Source organism: Triturus cristatus, chromosome 7 (genome assembly GCF_964204655.1).
Source record: "Triturus cristatus chromosome 7, aTriCri1.1, whole genome shotgun sequence".
In the NCBI taxonomy this organism is placed as follows: Eukaryota; Metazoa; Chordata; class Amphibia; order Caudata; family Salamandridae; genus Triturus; species Triturus cristatus.
In genome coordinates this window covers 1370179424-1370194820 of record NC_140590.1, presented here as the reverse complement: position 1 = coordinate 1370194820, position 15397 = coordinate 1370179424, and the positions used below count along the sequence as shown (strand labels likewise).

General features: G+C 44.3%; 1 protein-coding gene across 1 annotated transcript in view; it reads left to right on the top strand.

The window, feature by feature from the left end:
• LOC146812083 (vomeronasal type-2 receptor 26-like) overlaps positions 1-12332 on the top strand; it is a 76580-nt gene extending 64248 nt beyond the window's left edge. Inside the window, exon 3 of the mRNA XM_085615127.1 lies at positions 11434-12332. Coding sequence (XP_085471253.1) covers positions 11434-12332 — 899 coding nt within the window. The remainder of the gene's footprint in view (positions 1-11433) is intronic.
• The last annotated feature ends 3065 nt before the right edge of the window (positions 12333-15397 follow it).

Sequence of the window (15397 nt, the reverse complement as noted above, 5' to 3'; positions counted from 1 at the left end):
TCACCTCATTATTTTCTTCTAGAGGAACACAAATTAATGTATTTCAACTCAGCAAAATAAACACTACAATACGAATCATTGTATTTTGGGTATTTTCTGAAAAGGAAAAACTCTGCAAAGAAACATGCATGTAAGAAACTCATTCATGTAATTTTGAAACTCACATGTTTTTCTGGCACTGAAAAACAAATGTCACTGCAGACTGACATCAGCCTAGTCATGTCATTTGAAGGCTTGTGTCGAGTAAACAAATTTAAGTTAAGCATTACTTTTTGTTTATTAAAAATTGCTTTGACAGTAGCACCACTGAAGCCCAAACCAAAATATTCTCCATTTTGTAAGTATTTAATGAGAGCCCTTTTAAAGTTACCTTTGACTAAGTGTTGTGAGGTGGAAGCAAGTCGTTGGGCACCAGTGAATACCTACTGGAATGCATTTGTGCAGAGAGGGCAGACTCTAGAACCTTGGAACTTAACAAGGACTATGTCAAGTAGGCAGGCTTAGACAGCTCATGTTTTTGTAAAATTCCAGTTTGGATTGGGTTTCAATGTAGTCTGCTCCCACTGATTGGAGTCTCTCACATGGATGATGGAGTGCTAGAGTCAGCAAACCACAAAGTCTGTGAATGTCTTTCAATAAAGTAAACATTTTTTTAAGCAGCCTGTGTTCCTTAAAGTAAATGGTTCTGCGTTAAAGAAAAAGTTTACTTTTTAAAGTTTGTTTATATTCACAATGGGAAGGGGTCCGAGTAAGACACCTTTTCTTTTGAAAATGGCTCACCACCCCAACTCGAGATTCAAACTTTGATAAATGTTATATTGGGGGGCATCTGTTACTCGCTGCAATTTTGGTGTGGAAGCACGCACTCACCTGGGCTCCGAGAGACTTTGGCTGGGACGGCAACGCTGTGGGTCTCCCCTGCCGCCGTTTGAGATCGTTGGCCGCAGTTGGGGGAGACTACAGCTCCCAGGTCTCCTAGCGGCATTACACCGCTTTCGCCCACCATCGCGCCCGGAGGTGCTCAAATAGCAGAGGCTCCCTCGGTGGAGCGGGGGCATCTGTTACTTGCTGCAATTTTGGTGTGGAAGCACGCACTCACCTGGGCTCCGAGAGACTTTGGCTGGGACGGCAACGCTGTGGGTCTCCCCTGCTGCCATTTGAGATCGTTGGCCGCAGTTGGGGAAGACTACAGCTCCCAGGTCTCCTAGCGGCATTACACCGCTTCCGCCCACCATCGCGCCCGGAGGTGCTCAAATAGCAGAGGCTCCCTCGGTGGAGCAGGGGCATCTGTTACTCGCTGCAATTTTGGTGTGGAAGCACGCACTCACCTGGGCTCCGAGAGACTTTGGCTGGGACGGCAACGCTGTGGGTCTCCCCAGCCGCCGTTTGAGATCGTTGGCCGCAGTTGGGGGAGACTACAGGTCCCAGGTCTCCTAGCGGCATTACACCGCTTCCGCCCACCATCGCGCCCGGAGGCGCTCAAATAGCAGAGGCTCCCTCGGTGGAGCGGGGGCATCTGTTACTCGCTGCAATTTTGGTGTGGAAGCACGCACTCACCTGGGCTCCGAGAGACTTTGGCTGGGACGGCAACGCTGTGGGTCTCCCCTGCTGCCGTTTGAGATCGTTGGCCGCAGTTGGGGGAGACTACAGCTCCCAGGTCTCCTAGCGGCATTACACCGCTTCCGCCCACCATCGCGCCCGGAGGCGCTCAAATAGCAGAGGCTCCCTCGGTGGAGCGGGGGCATCTGTTACTCGCTGCAATTTTGGTGTGGAAGCACGCACTCACCTGGGCTCCGAGAGACTTTGGCTGGGACGGCAACGCTGTGGGTCTCCCCTGCCGCCGTTTGAGATCATTGGCCGCAGTTGGGGGAGACTACAGCTCCCAGGTCTCCTAGCGGCATTACACCGCTTCTGCCCACCATCGCGCCCGGAGGCGCTCAAATAGCAGAGGCTCCCTCCGCGTCGCGGGATGCTCGCGGGCGGCGCCGGGGAAGCCCGGGCAAAGGGCGGGCCCTCTGTGGCCCTCAGAGGTCAACAGTGGTCGGGCGGGCTATCCTTCTAAGCTGCTATCAAGGTGAGCCCTGATATATATCCATAATGGGGAAACGGAATCCTAACACTACCACAAAGCCATCTGTGGGACCTCCTGTCCTCCCGCCGTCATTTGAAAGTATGCTGGACAATGCTTTCAACATGGTCACTAATGAAATTGCCAATACTGAGAGGAGAATGTCTATGGATCTTATACGTTTACACCCAGAGCCCCAGCAAACAAGTCCAAAGAACATTTTGCCGCTTTCCCCTGTGGTTACAGTTTCAAAACCTAATTTGGTGAATCCGCTGTCTATGTTATCAGGGGGCAACAGTCGTACAATTATTATTGACTTACAGCCAGATTCTGTTGCACATGCTCCTATCCCTCCTCTGTCCCCGAGCAATAAAATCGCTGGAGAAAAAAGGAAAAGAGGCCCTTCGAAACTATTAGTTAATAAAAGGAAACAACTTCCCCTCAACAAGAGCCAACCAACACCTCAGAGTATGTGGACTAGAGGGAAGCAACAACTGCCAGGGGGCAGCAGCGTTATCAATGAGTCTTTGCAACTCGCTGAGGGGCTTCTAGACATAATTCCCCCTAAAGAAGGACACAGACTGAGCCTGTAATTGAAAGTGTTACTCAAAAAAAGCCAAATGAACTTTATTGAGACTATAGTCGATACAATTTTTAAACAAATGGAAAGTCAAATGATCAAACAGTTTAATAATATTTTTAAAAGATTAGATAGATTGGAAAACCTGGTAAAAAATGAAGATGCAAAAAGGAAAGGGGTGATTAGCCTTGATCTAATGAGGGGAGATCGCCTTCTGAAAGATTTGGAAGTTGCCAGTAAGGGTTTTTTGGTGGCAGGCCTAATACCATTAGTAGTACAGCTACATCTAACATTGCACCGAGGGGTGACAATGTAGGGAAAACCCAACCTGCCATGACTCCACAGCATACCCCGGTTGCAGCAACTGGACAGCTTCGCCCCACTAGCGTGGCCTTCGATACATCAAAGGACATATCCACCTTGCCCTCTATGAGGCCGGAGGCACCCACTAATATTGGGTTAGACAAGGGCCAAGCCGTTGTTACTAGGCCTACAAAACATCTGGGGCCGGCCCTTCATTTGCCCCCTGATGCCTGTCCATATGTCTTAATTTTGGCAGGCGTACCACCGCTTAGGGAGGGACAGGGTGAGTCCTGGGTCCAGCTGAACAACAAGTGTATTGACTGGTTGTCTAAACACAAAGGGGTAGGTCCCAACATTTCGAGTGAAATTTTGTCTGTCCGCCGGGTGAGCTGGGTTGGTCCATCATTTAAGAACATGACAGGAGATTGCATTGTAATTAACTTCAGACACCCCACTACAGTTAAATTTATTCTTGGCAGTAACAATATCTATTTTAGCCCCCAAACTGTTATAACCCTATTGCCATTGGGTTACTTCTATAGGCCCCACCAGAGACCATCTAGCCCTGCTCTACCACCCTATCCACTGCATAATAGATTTAGTGTACTATCTGAGCTGGGCACTCTGGACTGACCATCAGCTATCCTCCCAGACCTAGTAGCCAGAGACTATATCAATACACTTGGCCCCGTGGGTGAACTGTCAACTTACCCCACTATAAAGGTGTCTAATGGCACTAAAGCGCTTGCGTTGCCATTCCACCCTAAAATAACTGCCCATGCCACTGCCACGCCCATACTGCATCATAACTTGACAATCCTGAGTTGGAACATTGCAGGTCTCAATGCGAAATTGAAAATCAGGGACTGGGCAGACTGGGTCATTAACTTTGACATTTTAATGTTCCAAGAAACTTGGTGCACTAGCTCCTTACTTTTTGAGGGCTATAGCTGTTACAACCAAATTGTACCGATCCCCGTCATGGGTAGACCTAGCGGGGGACTATCTATTTGGGTCAAGATCAGGGCAGGAGTTAAAATCGGACTTTTGGAAACTAATGACATGAATTTTCAGGCCCTGCTTTATATTAGTAGGACAAAATTATGTTTAATTAATTTTTATAACAACGATTTCACAACACATCCCAACACGAATTTTATAAGATTGTTTGATTTTATCGATGAAATTGTAGACGGTCAAAAGTATGGTAAACTTGATGGCATTTGCTTAGGAGGAGATTTTAACGCACATATCTATTCTAGAACCCCTCCTTGTAAAAGAGGTGAAGAATTGTCTAACCATCTAGCCACACGGGACCTAGTCAATGTTATGGAGAAGGCAAATACTGCTGCGAATAAAGGACCTGTGGCCACCTATGTCGGGCGTGGGAGTTCAACCACAATAGATTATGTATTTATAACCTCCCTGCTCGTGGACCTCTTATTAGAGGCCACAGTCGTTAGTACCATATATAGTGACCATCACCCTATCTTATCTTGTTTTAAATCCATAAAAAAACTGGTGAACCGTAGATAAATTGGGGCTAAAAACTTAGTAGCGTCAACAGACAAACTTAGGGTGGTCTGGAAGGGGATAGACAATAAGGGGGTTCTAGCTCGCACCATTAAGATGCATCCTTTATTAGTGTCTATCTGTCTATCTACTGATAGTTCTGGACATGACATCGTTGAGGCCTTTACAGGGCTGTGTAAGGCTGTAAAAAAGGAGATTTCCAAACCAGCCCCAGCCAATAATATCAAAAACCCAAGGTGGTTCGACAACTCATGTTCCAAAGCAACTAAGTGTTGCCCTTACAGCTGAACCACCGGACCAGTTACTGGTGAGGACTCTGAGGTCAAGATATAAGCGTACCTTAAAAATAAGATCTGAAGAGCTTTTAAAAGTTCATTGGGAATCTCTTGCGCGCACAGCGGCAAGGAAGGATGCTGCCGGGTCCTGGAGTGAGGTCAAGAATCAGAGACCAATTGGATCTAATATCACCCCCATAAATTATAATATATCAGGGGATGTGTGGGTGGAGCATTTTTCAAATATATATGCCGCACCGCACCCCTCCACGGAAATCTCTCAGCCCCTCATGACACTGAATATTTCTATAATGGAGGTGGAAGACGCCATTTCACAAAGTGCGGGGAACAAAGCTCCTGGTCCCGATGGACTATCTATCGAATTAATAAAATTAGAGCCTGACTTTTGGTCACCTTTATTGTGTAATATCTTTATTAATCTATCCCATACTCCACTGCCAAGTTCTTGGTCTAATAGTATTATTGTGCCAATTTTTAAAAAAGGCAACAGACTTGACCCTGGCAGTTATCGCCCAATATCTTTAATAGACAATACTTTGAAGAGCCTAGGCAGGGTTATTTTTAATAAGATCAGAACCTGGGCTGAAGAAAATATGATCCTACATCCATGCCAGCTAGGCTTTAGAAGCAATGTAGGGACTGTGGGGCAATGTTTAAATTTAAATTTATTATTGGCCAAATACACTATCGCTAAAAAATCCCCACTGTATTTAGGGTTTATGGATTTAAGTTCTGCTTTTGATTTTGTTAATTGCTCCCGTTTATGGTCAGTTCTGTTGAGCTATGGTTTAGACGAATCCCTGGTTTACTTTTTGGCCCATTTACATAGTGACTTGAAAACCTGTGTTCGAATAAATAATGATGGTGAAGTTTCGGGTGATATTTTAATTGGCAGGGGGGTCAGACAAGGCTGCGTCTTGGCCCCCTTGCTTTTTATTTTGTATATAAATGAATTAAGTAAATCCTTGTGTAAACTAGCCAGTGATGTCCTGCACATTAACGGCAAACTACTCCCCGCACACCTTTATGCGGATGATGCGGTCCTCATGGGCCGCACACCCAATGCACTGCGCACTTTAACATCAGGTTTTGTTTCATACATGGCCGATCTCGGCTTATGTACCAATTTAAAAAAATCTTATATAATGTCCTGTGGCCCAAAGAAACATAAAATTCGTCACATCATGTCAGGGAACAATGTTTTAAATAGCACTTGCACTTTTCCTTACTTAGGCCTGTTGTTCTCCGATTTTGGATCCTGGCAGCCTCATGTTGCCAGAGGGAGGAATAAATTGGGTAAAGCTATTAATTCTATAATCACCCTCCGTCAACCCAAACATGCTGAGGTTATTATGCCACTGTTACAAATTTATAGAACCCAGTGCTTACCAACAGGAACCTATGGCGCAGAGGTGTGGGGATATTCGAACTGTACCAATATACAGATTTAAGAGAATAAATTCTGTAGGAAGGTTTTGGGGGGGGGGGGTCATTTCGGCCCCATCTTATGTGTGTCACAGACAATTGAATCTCCCCTACATAGAGGACTTCATAAGATCTAGACCCGCCCTGTTTTGGCTGAAAATATGGCGGAACCCTGCTGCCTCTTTGACCCGTGATATTATCTCGGACTGCCTAAAATGCGAGCGGGCTAATCATATACCCTGGCTCAGTGCAGTTGAGAAAAGTTTAGTAAGCGTGGAGATGGGGCACCTATTTTTAGCACCCCAAACTATTGATTGCATGCATAAGAATTCAGTAAAAAGGGCGTTGTATGACCTGTACCGAAAAAATAGAGAAAAGACCGAGTTTGTAAAGCCGGCCATTTTAAGGTACATGCCCATTCTGGAACTATGTGGTAGGCCCCACAACATGCCCCAGGGTTACCTGCGAAAGAAACTGGGTAAATGGAATAGGTGTTTGCTGTTTCGGTTCAGGGACGGGAGCATCATAAATTTACTTTGCTTCCCCTTAGGCTATACTAAAAATCTGGAAAATTTAAGCTGTCCCTGTAACCTAGGTGGCAAACAAAGCCTGTTACATTTTACATTTTTTTGTGGTTTTTATGTAAAATACACCAAACATTACCGTATTTTAGAAAGAATGCCTTGATGTATTTTAACCTAGCATTTAGAGACCTATTGTCTGATGATGATGTAATCTTTAGAGTCAGTCGTTTCTTTCAATCCGCTGTCCGATCTCGAGCAACAATGAAAACGGCCTGATAAGTTTGTACTATCTTTGCATTGTTTGCACATTGCATATTTGCACCAGTGGCTGTTCCCTTGCACATGTTATAGCTAACAATGCTTATTTTTATTGTTTTTATCGGGATGATCGTTGTGATTTATATGTACTTTTATGGATGTTTTTTTATATATCCGAATAAAGATCCTTTGACTTGACTTTGACTTGATAAATGTTATACTGATTTGTGATACATCACTTGAAAATACCAAATTGGTATGGGGTTGTACTCTCATTTAAGGAGTCAGCAACACTTCCCTGACTCCTAAAATGGGATTAGTACATTAAAAAAGCATTTTGTGATCATAAATTCAGAATTTGGGTGTGCAAACATAAAAATGCTTTGTATAACTGGCTCCTAAATCATAAAACCAAAGAGAAACATGTGCTTCCTCTGTTGGGCTATAGTATTGTGTGAGACTTTCTAAGCAGTGACACCAGGAGTACCCATTGTGGGAAAACCAGCACTAATGTGAAAAACTGGGTTTTGTGACCAGGTGCCCTGGTCACAAAAAGTTATCTTCTGAGATTAGCCAGACATTTTTATTTATCTTTTAATTCCTATTTTCTTTAAACACTTTTTTAATACTGACTTGCAGTTACAACTCCTCTCTTATATTGACTAGCGCCGGCACAAGGGAAAGGGCAGGAGAGAGCCATATGTTTGAAGATGTGGCGCACTCCTGCTCCCGTCCTGTCGCACAACACAGCGCAGCCTCATTGAGGGCTGGGCTGCGTTGAATGGAGTTTTTGTAAATTTCCCCCAGAGGGTATGTTAAAATGTGTAAAAGGAATGTTAGAGATGGAGGGGCATATTTACAAGCCCCTATCGCTACCACAATGTAACTTTTAGTGACATTATAGTGGCAATAGGTTCTTCGCCTTATTTACAAGACAGTGTTAAGCCACTTCACATGGCTTAACACTGCCTTGTAAATAAGGCACCCTTTCACGCTGTAATTAGCGTGAAAGGAGAGGGCAATGGGTGTTGCAGTGGACGTTCCACCACAACACCATTGCTTTTGATGCTGCCCCCTATTTACAAGGGTGGCATTAATAGGAGGAAGTATCAAAATTAAAACCTGGAAAACCTGGTCTTAGACAGGCAAAACAAGGAGAAATGCTTCATTTCTCCTCGTCTTTGCTGATCCATGTGTTCTGCATGGAGCAGCACACATAGAAACTGAAAAAGCCATTGATTGTTTATGTGCAGTTAGGTCTCCCTTCCTGCACATGAGCAATCTAAAATAAAATTACATTTTGCAACTTCCATATGTGCTGCATTAAGCAGCACACATAAAAGTTAAAAAACGCCATTTAAAGATTGTTTATGTGCAGGAAGGGAGACCTTCCTGAACATAAACAATCTTCCCCTCAAAGCAGACACCTATGGTGCAAGGGTGCCTGCCTTGGCACTAGGCTACTAAGTCTAGCCCCAGTGCAGGGGTAAACGCAGGGTGTAGGAAGGTAGGATCTGACTGCATAGTTACCCCCACTTTCTTCCTGGTGTTTTGCTATTTCTTTACTAGTCTGACTGGGATCCTGCTAACCAAGACCCCAGTCTATATGCTTTCTCCCTTAAATTGTTATGTATGTACTTTAAGTACACTCCAGATTGGATACTGGGGTAGCCTCATCAGTCCCTAGTATATGGTACACCATGTACCCAGGGCCTAGGTACCCCAGAGTCCTCCAATGGGCTGAAGCATGTATTATGTCACCCATGAGATGCCATTCAAAATGACACAACAGGTCTGCTACAGTAGCCTGTGTAAGCTGGTGCTTGCACCACTTACTTAGATATAGGTTCACCATATCTATCTAAATCACTACACTTAAAAACCTATCAGTCACCTCTATGGCAGGCCTTATCAATCCTGAAGGCAGGGGGCTGGGTTTTACGTGAGAGGGTGCCCCTGCATGAGCAGAGCCCCTCTGCAGCCTTCGGAGACTATTCTTCAGGGTTGTCTGTGATGCAGCCAGACATATAGGTTAAGTTGCATTATAACCTTGCGGTAAATGCTAATTTTAAAACGGCTGCTTAGAAACATGTCGTGTTTGGTGTCAAACACCTTGGTATCATACCTCCACACCAGTAACAGGTGTGGGATGTATGATTCCACGCATCTAAAGTGGACATGTGTGGAGCACAAAATGGATGCTGCCAGCCACAGACACGATTCTGCTGTCCTGCTGCAGAGCCATGCTCGAGCAGAGGAAGGCATGACAATAGGCATCCTGTCACAGGGAGGTGAGACCACCTCCCAGACAGTTTCAAGCTTCAAGTTTATTTTATTTTTGCATAGTTAATTAAAACCGTTGCAGTAATACCATTACAAAATTCCTCAAACATCTGTGTTTAAACACGGATGTTTTAGGAATTTTGTAATGGTATTACTGCAACGGTTTTAATTAACTATGCAAAAATAAAATAAACTTGAAACCTCCCAGACAGGGTTTAGTGTATTGGGGCTGGGTGGGTGCACTCTGAGAGTGCCAGAAAGTCTGCACTGGGTGCACATTTGGTGTCCCTGTGCATAGTCCAGCTCAAACAAGTTCTAGGAGCAAGTGGCTTCTGCTCTGGTGCGAAACTGGACAAAGGACATGGGTGTAGCCACCCCTCTGTCCTGCTCCTCCCCTAGGAGGGTCCCCTGAATCTGTCCAACCCTTTCCCATTGGTATAAAGTGAGTTACCTGGCTACAGGACTTAGGCAACACAGGAGGTGGGTTCCCGAAGGTCTCTGAGGTAGATCTGACCTCTTAGCGATTCTGAGACCAGTATCCCTCGTGGGGACCGTGCAACCCGAACCCCTGTGCACCACGTACATTTGCAAGTGCATATGCTTGTTGACAATTCCTGAGCCTGTGCATTAGACTCCATGTAGTCCTGACCCGAGCAGCATTTGCACCGAAGATATCCGGCCTCTACTCACAAGTGCTCTGCGGGCTGGTTCCTTGTAATTTCGCACGAGGTCTCGTCGCGATCCCTGGTCCATTGATCTGTGGGTCCTGGCAAGTGTCACCTTGTTTGTTCTTGGGCTTCCCTGGTTGCTCCAGATGTGCCCTGACTCCCCTTTGCTTAGAGAGTTTCCTGGACCTTGCTGTTCACACCATAACCTGGTTGCTCTTCCCGCATGGGTTGCATTTGCCAAGGCTTGTTGACACTCCAGCCGGACATCGATCCCTAAGCACTCAACATCCTTTATTGGGACAGCTCACCTCTGGATTCTGGTCATCCTTGATGTCTCCTGGTCCCCGTGGCTGCAGAGTCAAGTAACCCTTCTTCGCACCTGAAGCACCTGACATCAGTTGGCATTCGACTACCGAGCCCCTGGTAACCTGAAGTGACCCAGACTCTGTCCCCTCTGCTTTCAGGTTCCTCTCACCTAGAATCCAGGCTTGGATTCCCCCAGACACTCTTTGCCTTCTCAGCAGCAGTACTTCTTTACAGCTCTCCATTGAAAACGACAAAGGTTTCTGACACCACTTGAACCCTATCCACCCAGCTTCCCTGGGATAGGTAACACGGGTACCTCGGTACTCACTGGTGGGTTGGCCTTAGAACCTCCTATTTTCCAAAGGGTTTGCTCAAAGTCCTCTTATAAGTGTCCTTAAACTGTAACTTTACAACCGCAACTTTCCCATAGAGTTGTATGGAGCACGCAGTCGTGTTTCCTCACTGCACCCGTCCTCCGTGGGCGCCCTGTGTCACTGCCTTGGGTGGTTCCTTGGGGTCCCAGTGATTCTATGTGCTCTAGACACTGTGTCTAGTTCAGTCGTGATTGTTATACCATTTTTTTAGTATATGGTTCGGTCTCCCTCTGGAGCCTGCTGTGTATTTTGCTACTTAAGAATGTTCTATTGATTCAGTATTGTGTGCCTTGTGCCCTAATTTCGTGTAGAGACTAGTAGAGAGTATTATATTAATAAATACATATTTTTATATAACTACTGGGTGGTTCTCCTTTCATTTAGTCATTCAGGAGTTCATACTCTGGTAAAATAAGCTTCTTTACATTCCTGCAAGATTAGGCCTGAAGGCTGCTCTCCAAAGCTACCACTAGGATAGCTTTCTAAAGGTTATCTTTGACCTCATACATCATAAGGGTTGTGTGGACTGGTACAGGGTGCCCACTTTAACTAGTGGATAGCATATACCAGGCCACCTTCTCACAGAGGGCTGCACCATATTGCTGTAAATATGATGCCGCCCTGCGTTTCTGAAGTGGCGGAGCATGGGGTCAAGCCAAGGAGGCTAATGCCGCACTCCACCAGGCTTATGCCGCACTCCACCACTTCATGGTAAATATGCCCCTGAGTGTGCAATATTTTCATGATGGAAATATATCTTATGAGAAGTTTTTGAAAGGTCTTTAATTGGTTTTCTCAATTAATCTCTTTTACAGATGCCATAAACTGTGATAAGTGCCCAGAAGACCACTGGTCAAACTCAGTGAGAAGTGAATGCATCAAAAAGGTTCTGGAATTTCTCTCCTTTGAGGAGCCCCTTGGAGCAGGCCTAGCAGCCATTGCGATTCTGTTGTCTCTTCTCACTACTGTGGTACTGACAATATTCATTAAACACAGAGACACCCCAATAGTCCGAGCTAATAACCGGTCTCTCAGCTACATGCTCCTCTCCTCGCTCATGCTCTGCTTCCTGTGCTCCTTGACATTTATTGGACGACCAGTCAAGATGAGCTGTCTTTTTCGGCAAATGTTCTTTGGAGTGACATTTTCCTTTTGTGTAGGATGCATCCTTGCTAAAACATTGCTAGTTGTGATTGCCTTTAAAGCCACCAAGCCAGACAGTAAATTCAGGGGTTGGCTTGGGTTCCAAGTTCCTACTTTAATTGTCCTTGTCAGCTCTGTGCTTCAGGTTGTTATTTGTGTTACATGGTTGGGCTTGTACCCTCCTTTCCTTGAAATGAACATGAAAACCACAATCGGAAAGATTATCGTCGAATGTAATGAGAACTCACAGGCTGCCTTCTACAGCATGTTGGGCTTCCTGGGTTTATTAGCCTGTCTGAGCTTCCTAGTTGCCTTTCAGGCCAGAAAGTTGCCTGACACCTTTAATGAGACAAAATTGATCACCTTCAGCATGATGGTCTTCCTCAGTGTCTGGACATCCTTTATCCCAGCGTATCTCAGCACTAAGGGAAAGTTTATGGTCTCAGTAGAGATATTTGCCATTCTGGCCTCAAGTTCTGGATTACTATTCTGCATATTTTTTCCAAAGTGCTACATTATTATCCTGAAGCCTGAAATAAACACTAGAAAGCATCTACAAGGCAAAACATGAACCCTCTGAACCTACAAAAATGAAGGAAAATGCACACATCCACATATGCCAGTAACAATAATTTACATGTCCCCAATTATTCAGGTTTACACAGAATGGTAGCCTGTCTATGAGTCCTTGTGAGAAAGGCCAAAGAGGAGCCTTCTGTTTTCTGATGTAACTATGCCACAGATTCTTCATATTCTAACTCTAGGTTACCATATGAAAAGAGCAATAAGATATTATGAAGGGAATTATTTAGGGGCAATAGAATGATGTGGGGTTTAGGATGTGCAATGTTGTGATTCTATCAGGGGTGGTATGCTTAATTGTTAAGTTCTGACATGAGAAGTTGTGAACTGTTTTTACCCTTTTAGACTGTGTCCAAGTGTTTGCCTCCTAGTCTGAGCCATCAGGACTGAATACACAATGCCAGTAAGATACACAGGAAGCAGGTTGAGGTCAATACTGACTTGTGCACATTGTTTAAAACAATTTATGTTTATACAAATTCTTATTTCTCAAACCTTTTGATTCTCACTGTGTTCAGCCTCTCAATACAATGCTCTCATACTGTACCTGTTGTCTGCCTACATTATTATCTACTCTTCTACCCTTCCTATTCTCTCTTTAATTCTAACTATAATTTCCATCTGTCATTACTCTTCCTCTCTGTTTTTTCAGTTCATTTTCATTTCCTTCTCTCATCTCTCAGCCTCTCAGTGGCCTATTCGCAAACTGAAATTGACATGGTAGATGCACTCAAATGTAAATTTATGCTTGAACCTAGTAGTAACTTTACACTTTTTTGCCAATTAATATTTCTGATTGTTAATTTACTACTGGATGCAAACTAACTTGTCTCCCCCCTTCAATTTACTTTAATGAGTTACTGTGCATAACATTTTATCGTTTTAGTTCACGTTTCATAATAATTATTTTACTTTAATTTACTATTGTGTTTTGTTTAATGTAATACATTTCAATTAACACACTTTCTCTCTCCCTAAATATATATTTTCACCCAAAAAAACAAACGTTATGGAGACGTGGAAATTAGGAAATAGAATTTAAAAAACTTAGAAATTCATTAAAAATACAAAGGTTATAGGGACGTTATAGTTCGGTTCCAGTTTTACATACAAAAACCATTAGAAATACAGCACTTATAGTTATACTTATCTCAAAGAAACGTTAACTTGTTCCCTAAGTAACTATAACTCGGGCCCTCACCATGCACAGTTTGTTCATCAATAATTTTATTGCAATTTTGCATTGATATTATCAATTATGTCATAGAGGATGTCATGCCTGAAATGTAGGGTAATTAGCAGTGCATGGTGAGGTTACCCCTCCCCTTTCCAATTATCGTCCGGGCCCCGGAGGATAGGGTCCCCTGTTTGGGCAATGGGCAGTGGGCCCTATATGCCCCTCTACCCCCAAATTTAAGTATTGCCTCCCTCCCGGGAACTCGCCCACCTTGGGGACATAAAAAACAATCACAGAAATCAGTGCTTTTTAACATTTTACAGCGGATTTGTAGATCTTCTGGGTATTTACCATGAAAAAACTATGTTTTTGGTCCACCACCAGGCTTAGGGGTTCAGGGTGTTCCTACCCTGACCCATTATGAATTTGTTTCAGTTTTTTTGGGTCTTGGCAGAGTCCCAAGATGGCTGCCAGCGCTTCTTTGTTTAATTGTTGGCAGCCAATCAGATCTCATAATGAGATCTGCCCGATCCGTGGAGAATTTGGGTCCCTAGAAATACAAACATCTTTTTTCTTTAATAATTCAATAACTACTGAATGGATTTACAACAAATTACAAAAAGGGCTCTTTCTGGACCAAGAGCTACCTTACTGCCGTATACAATATCGCATTTGTCAATTGCCAGTGCTGCTTACTGTTGGTGACAATCAATTATGCTTTTAACATATGTGCAGGTTTATTATTACTCAGTAAACACTGTATGAAATTTAATAGGAACATACTCACCGCGCATTAGCAACAAAGTGCATAAAAAAGCAACATGGGTGCAGAAAGAGGCATAGAGCAGTGCAGAAAGAGGCAATAGGGGTGCAGAAATTTGCAAGAGATGTGCAAAAAGAAGCAAAAGAGGTGCAGGAAGACGCAAGAGAACTGCATAAACAGGCAAGGGAGGTGCAAAAAGAGGCAAGAAAGGTGTAGGAAGAAGGAAGAGAGGTATAAAAAAAGCAAGAGAAGCGCAGAGAGAAGCAACAGAGATTCAGAAAGTAGCAAGAGGGGTGTAGAAAGAGGAAAGAGCAGTACAGAAATAAGCGACAGAGGTGCAGAAAGAGGCAAGAGAATGCAGAACAAGGCAACAGAGGTGCAGAAACGGGAAAGAAAGGTGCAGAAAGAGGGAACAGGGGTGCAGAAATAGGCAAGAGAGATGCAGAAATAGGGAACAGGGGTGCAGGAAGAGCAAGAGAAATGCAGACAGAGGCAAGAGAGGTGCAGAAAGAGACAAGAGAGGCACAGAAAGAAGCAAGAGAACTACAGAATGAAGCAACAGGGGTGCAGAAAGTGGCAAGAGGGGTTCAGAAAGAAGCAAGAGAAGTGCAGAAAGAAGCAACAGAGGTGAAGAGGGAGGCAAGAGTACTTCAGAAAGAGGCAAGAGAGTTACAGAAACTGGCAAAATAGGTGCAGAAAGGGGGAACAGGGGTACAAACAGAGGCAAGAGTGGTACAGAAAGAGGGGAGAGGGGTGCAGAAAGAGGCAAAAGGGGTGCAGAAATGTGCAAGAGAGGTGCAGAAAGAAGCAAGATCAGTGCAGAAAGAAGCAAGAGAGGTGTGAAAGAGACAAGAGAGGTACACAAAGAGGCAAGAGATGTGCACAAATAGGGAAGACGGGTGCAGAAAGAGGCAAGAGGGCTACAGAAAGAATAAGAGATGTGCAGAAAGAAGCAAAAGAAGTGCAGAAAGAGGCAAAAGAAGTGCAGAAAGAAGCAAGTGAGGTACAGAAAGAGGTAAGAGAGGTACAGAAAGAGGCAAAAAGAGATACAGAAACAGGCAAGTGAAGTACAGAAAGAGGAAAGAGAATTCCTGAAAAAAGCAACAGAGGTGGA